The following is a 6399-nucleotide window of genomic DNA, read 5'->3' on the forward strand; positions in this document are numbered from 1 at the left end:
GAAACAGACGTTTACTTTGTCAGAATTAAATAAAATCAACAACAACAACATTGTTCATGTACACATTGGTAATGTGTGTGTGTGTGTGTGTGTGTGTGTGTGTGTGCTGTATGTACAGTCAGAGCAGGTTGATGTAAACAGTGCAGCAGGTCAGCAGTCCTCAGTCCTCCCGATGGCTGCATTCCATTGGACGCCGTCTTCCCTCACAGACCTGCTGTTTGCTCTCTGCCAATGAGGAACGTTTGTCTTCTTCAGGTGTTTCCAACCTGCTGTTTCAGGTCTGTGACTCATGTTTGTCTCCATGTCTTGGTTCAACTTGGCAGGTGGTCTCTCTCTCTCTCCTCAGTCTCTCTCTCTCTCTCTCTCTCTCTCTCTCTCTCTCTCTCTCTCTCTCTCTCTCCTCAGTCTCTCTCTCTCTCTCTCTCTCTCTCTCTCTCTCTCCTCAGTCTCTCTCTCTCTCTCTCTCTCTCTCTCTCCTCAGTCTCTCTCTCTCTCTCTCTCTCTCTCTCTCTCCTCAGTCTCTCTCTCTCTCTCTCTCTCTCTCTCTCTCTCTCTCCTCAGTCTCTCTCTCTCTCTCTCTCTCTCTCTCTCTCTCCTCAGTCTCTCTCTCTCTCTCTCTCTCTCCTCAGTCTCTCTCTCTCTCTCTCTCTCTCTCTCTCTCCTCAGTCTCTCTCTCTCTCTCTCTCTCTCTCTCTCTCTCCTCAGTCTCTCTCTCTCTCTCTCTCTCTCTCTCTCTCTCCAGTCTGTCGGAGTCTTCAGCTCAGATCAGTTCCGCAGCAGCGGAAGTGGAAAACTTGCAGCAGAACCGCACAAACTAAACCCAGCAGCCACCTGCGATGCTCCTGGATGCTCCTCCGTTTGTAAACCTCCTCTTCCCTCCTTTTCTTCTTCTTCTCTTCCCTCTGCTGTCCCGGGGAGACGCGCGCTTTCACTCCCCGATGTGAAGTTCGCCCGTGCGTCACAGTCCGGCTCCGTGCGCGCCGTCATGGCTTATCCTCAGGGTTTCCTCTTCCAGCCGTCCGTGTCCCTGGCTCTGCACTCCTGTCCGTCCTTCAGCTCCGGGGTCATCTTAGGACCGCGGACGGACGAGCTCGGTCGCTCCTCTTCGGGCTCAGCCTTCGCTCCGTACTCGAGTTCGACGACCTCTCCGGGTTTCAACTCCCACCTCCCGTACGGCGGGGAGCCCCGGGCCGCCGCCACCCTCAGCTCCTTTGTGGTGAGTGTCCGCACCGGAGCGGGTCGGTCCAGGTTCAGTTCTGGTCCTGGGAGTCCAGACTGTGATTAAGCCAAAGCGTCGCTTTTAGTGCGTAAAGAAAGAGTGAAAGAAGAAGCTGCATTTAAAAACGTGTCATTAAAATAAAGCTTTCACCATTTTCACTGTGACACGAACATGAACCGAGTTTTTATGTAAAATTGACTCAAATTAAAAAAAAAAAAACAACAAAAAAACCTCTCTGCGCTAAATTTCACTATTTCCCAGAAACAAATTTTACATCTTCTAATGTGAAATAAGATTTAAATCTGCGGCCGTTTACAAAAAATAAAAAATAAAAATAAATAGATCACTTTACAAATTAATATTTCTATTTTGCTCCTTCCTGAATTCGTTGTGTCAAAGCGGCTCTTCCGTTTTTTTTCGGGTGTTTTTTAAATGAAATCTGGTGCCTGATTTTTGTCGCGCGACATTTTTAAATTAAGTTTCACTTTCTGTATTGTGGAGACTTCAATGCTTATTTCTTTATTTACAAAATAATTGGAGATTTAACTGAAACACAATCCACCAACATCTGTGAGTTTCATTTGAAGTGACTCTAATAATGAAAAAATCAAAGTCCATGTTTCCGTTTCAAAGATTAAATGTGAGTAAAGAATGCTGGATGTATTTACGGGCAGTGATGAGGAGGCTGAGGGTTCACCCCGGCTTGTTTGTGATGGCCTCGTTTGGATCCACAGTGCAAATTAAATTCTGTTTGTCTGCTTGTGTGTTTTAATTAAACCTTTATTTAACTCGTTAGTCCCATGAAGATTAGGAATCTCCTTTTCGGAGGCGAGCTGCCAAGAAAGCAGCTTCAGCACAGCAGCGTTAAAGCTGCAGACGGAAAACATGGAGACGAGAGTGAAGTGGAGCCGAGAAGACGCTGAAAATCAGAGGAGAGACGAGCAGGTCTCAGCCCAAACCGTGAGATTCATCAGCCTGTTCCAATAATTGCATCATTTCCTGTTTCAGAGTCCCGGTTACGATCCGTCCTCGGGCATCTCCGGCTCCTTAGACTACCACCCGTTCGGGGCCCTGGGGCCCTACTCGTACGGAGACCCCACCTACAGGAAGAACGCCACGCGGGACGCCACGGCCACGCTGAAGGCCTGGCTGAGCGAGCACCGCAAGAACCCGTACCCCACCAAGGGCGAGAAGATCATGCTGGCCATCATCACCAAGATGACCCTGACCCAGGTGTCCACCTGGTTCGCCAACGCCCGCCGGAGGCTGAAGAAGGAGAACAAGATGACCTGGACCCCCAGGAACCGGAGCGAGGACGAGGAGGAGGAGGACAACATCGACCTGGAGCGCAACGACGAGGACGAGGAGCCCATGAAGATGAATAACGAGGAGCCCGAGTCGAAGAGCGAAGCCGGTGAGTGAGAGGAGGAGAGTCTGCTGAGTGTGTTTCCTGCCAGCAGCCTTCCATCAATAAGACGATCAATTGATCGTTCGGTCATTTCTTCATCTCAGATGCCAAAAACAGTGTTTGCTGTTCAGCTTCTCAGTATGAAAATCTTCAGGTCTCCTTCGTCTTCGTGACACCGACAGAATCTCTTTGGGTTTTTTAACGAAACGTTTGAAGACGTCATCCTGGAAACTGACTTTAGGGACCAAGCAGCTGATCGATCAATCGATCGATCGATCAATCAGGAAAATAATCAACAGATGAAACAATGATGAGAATAAAACAGTGCTGACAAACGAGTCCACGCTGCAGCTGATCAAAGTATCAGACCCTCTGCTAAAGGAAAAGGATCAGTACTGCACTGTGAAAATACTGTTTCAAGTAAAAGTATCTGAGTATTATGAACAACACGCACAGAGTGAAAGTACAACATGTCTTTGAAACCATTCAAAGGTATTAATTTAAAACATGAATCTCTAAAGGAAGCAGTAACCAGCTGTGAGACGTACGGCAGGAAAAATTAGCATGACGTGGAGATACTCGAAGTACAACTACTTCAAATATATTTAGTCACATTCTGCGTCTTTTCTGACGTTTCATGAAGAAATATGTTTCAAAGATTTACTGAGCTGAAATCGTTTTTACTGCATTTTCTACTTCTCACACTTCGCCGTTACTACAGTACCTGTTCAGACTGTGTACAAGTACATAAATATATGAAGAGAACGACAGTAAATTCTACCTTTTTTAAAAATGATTGATTTTCGTAGGTTTTAGTAAATTTGTTTATCGATATGTTCTACAGCCCCGATCCACAGAGTCAATAAATGATCCACAATCAATCAATTAACAATTAAAATTAACAATCAATCTGTTCACTGACGGCAGCTTCATGTGTTCATCTCCTTCATCCTTCATGTGTTCACAAAGTCGCTCCATCCTCTGTGAACCACTGAGTCTTTCCAGGACGCCCCTTTCACACCCAGTCATGATCCTCTCACCTGTGACCAATCAGCCTGTTTACCTGTGGAATGTTCAAGCAGGTGTTTGTGGAGTCTGTCAGTCTGTGAAACGTGTCGCTGCTTCAGATCCACAATAAGAGATTTTTACAGAAATCAATGAAGCTGATGAGGAAGAACATGAAATACACTGACTCTGAGCTGATCTCAGGTCAGTTTGTGTCAGATCAGCTGATCACAGTCTGTTTTCAGTCGACTCGGTTATTTTCATCATTGATTAATCTGTTGATTGTCTCCACACACTGATTAAACGTTTGGTCTGTAAATGGTGATTTTGTTCAACTAAAAATCCAAAACCCAAAAATATTCAGTTTACTGAGACAGAAAAAAAAGAAAAGCAGGAAATATTATTTTCAAAAATAACAAAAAACATGAATTCATTCAAAATAATTGTTGATTAATTTTCTGTCAATCAGCTCGAATTCTGTTCACTCTGTCATCACTTTAATTATTCATTTTGTGTTTCTGCTCGTTTTACGTCAGATTGAATCTGTTTGTTTGTTTGTTTTAAAATCCAAATTTAAGAAATCATTAATTCATCCAGAAATAATCAGCAGAATAATTCATGATGAAAATCATCAGTCCCCGTAGTGTGTGTGTGTGTGTGTGTGTGTGTGTGTGTGTGTGTGCGTGTGTGTGTGTGTGTGTATATGTACTGTGTGTGTGTGTGTGTGTGTGTGTGTGTGTATATGTACTGTGTGTATATGTACTGTGTGTGTGTGTGTGTGTGTATATGTACTGTGTGTGTGTGTGTGTGTGTGTGTGTGTGTGTGTGTGTGTGTATATGTACTGTGTGTGTGCGTGTGTATATGTACTGTGTGTGTGTGTGTGTATATGTACTGTGTGTGTGTGTGTGTGTGTGTGTGTGTGTGTGCATATGTATACTGTGTGTGTGTGTGTGTGTGTGTGTATATGTACTGTGTGTGTGTCTGTGTGTCAGTTTGTGTGTGTGTGTGCATGTGTATACTGTGTGTGTGTGTGTGTGTGGGTGGGTGTGTGTGTGTGTGTGTGTATATGTACTGTGTGTGTGTGTGTGTGTGTGTGTGTGTATATGTACTGTGTGTGTGTGTGTGTGTGTGTGTGTTGTTGTCTGTGCTCTCCCTCCTCTCTGCTGACCTCCTCCTCTTCCTCCTCCTCTTCCTCCTCCTCTTCCTCCCAGTGGTCCGTCGCCCCCCCTCGGTCGGGGACTCGTGTGTGTTGATGTTCAGAGACGACAGCGGCAGCGACACCGATCGAGGTTTCACCGATCCGGACTTCAGAGACTCTGGGGACCGGAGGCTGCCCCACATCCAGAGCCCCGCCTCCACAGGGGCCCCTCCCCCGCAGGGGACGGTCAGAGGGCCCGAGCCGGAGCGCACGTCCAGCCCGCCGTCTAAAGAACACGTCGACTCCTGCAACGTCATTCAGGGGCCCAACCCGGCCCCTAAACCCAAACTGTGGTCCCTGGCCGAGATCGCCACGTCTGCGGATAAAAGCAAAGGATGTAATGACTCTTCACAGAGCGGGGGGGCGGGACATCAGCAGGCCCCAGCCAACCCCACGTCCACGCCCCGGACCCCCTTCCCCCACAGCCCCGCCCTGCCCCGACACCTGTACTACCCCTCCCCCTTCATCCCCGGGTACTCCGGCTACGGCCCCCTGGGGCCCCTGCACGGCAGCCCCGGCTCACACTTGGGCCCCACGACGCATTTAAACGGATTACAGCAGACGATGCTGCAGCGGGCCGAGGCGGCGGCCAGAGACTGCAGACTGCGCAGCCACGAACTGAAGAAAGGCATGACGAGCGCGTAGACCTGCACGACCTTTGACCTCATTTACCGGAGCCAATCAGTGTTTGTGGGATTCTCCGGATATCAAAGAAAACTATTTAACAGACAAAAGGCCTCTGACTTTTATTTAGAAACACAAATATTCAATTTTAGACGGCGTTTTCTATGTTGATAAGATGTAACCTTTGTAGTGCGTTTCTGCACAGAACATGAAGTCTCATTAAAAGATAGTTTTATTAATACGAAACTGACCAGCTGCCGTTTTTCAGCTCGCAGAACACCGCTCAGGATCAGGGACAGCGTGAGCAGAAGATTCTTAATTTGACTTTTTCCAGAAAAACATCAGCAAGCCTCACAAAGTCTAACGATCAGTGAATTCAGAGCTGTAAAAAAAAAAAAAAAAAAAAAAAGGTTTGAGCTCCATTCAGACTGGATTAACGAAATTTAACTCATCGTTGAGGACGCCATTTTAACCGTGGTGAAGTTACAGGACCTGGTCTGCATCAGACCTGGACATCAGGACAGAGATAACAGTAGAAGGTAGAAGGTGAAGCAAAGATACTGCATGAACTGAATACGAGTCAAAAATCTCACACAGACACAAAACAGCTAACAGGAGCTGCTAACAGCTAACAGGAGCTGCTAACAGCTGATTCAGCAGACTGGTAATGGAGACAGGACCTACCTGCAGCTAGAACAGCACACCTGTCCTTATGGCTCTCACTGTTTGTTCGTGGCAGTTCCCAAATAGGCCTGTATTTTGTTGTTAGCATGTTAGCATCTGTTGGACTAATTTCCTCTATTTTCACATAAATGTCAAATTTTACACTAATTTATTCACAATTAAAACTTTATTAAATGAATGAATCAGTTTGAATTGGTGGATCAGTCCGTCCAGTTCATGCTGCTGATCCAGGTCCCTTCGTTCAATTAATTCAATCACAG

General features: G+C 46.4%; 1 protein-coding gene across 1 annotated transcript; it reads left to right on the plus strand.

Annotated features, from left to right (window-relative positions):
* Positions 1-793: 793 nt before the first annotated feature.
* Positions 794-5607, plus strand: irx5b (iroquois homeobox 5b). Its single transcript, XM_076733311.1, has 3 exons — positions 794-1216; positions 2228-2633; positions 4845-5607. Exons 1-3 carry the CDS (start codon positions 986-988, stop codon positions 5474-5476), a joined length of 1269 nt encoding a protein of 422 aa, XP_076589426.1. The 5' UTR covers positions 794-985; the 3' UTR covers positions 5477-5607.
* The last annotated feature ends 792 nt before the right edge of the window (positions 5608-6399 follow it).

This window comes from Chaetodon auriga, chromosome 6 (assembly GCF_051107435.1).
Source record: "Chaetodon auriga isolate fChaAug3 chromosome 6, fChaAug3.hap1, whole genome shotgun sequence".
Classification (NCBI taxonomy): domain Eukaryota; kingdom Metazoa; phylum Chordata; class Actinopteri; order Chaetodontiformes; family Chaetodontidae; genus Chaetodon; species Chaetodon auriga.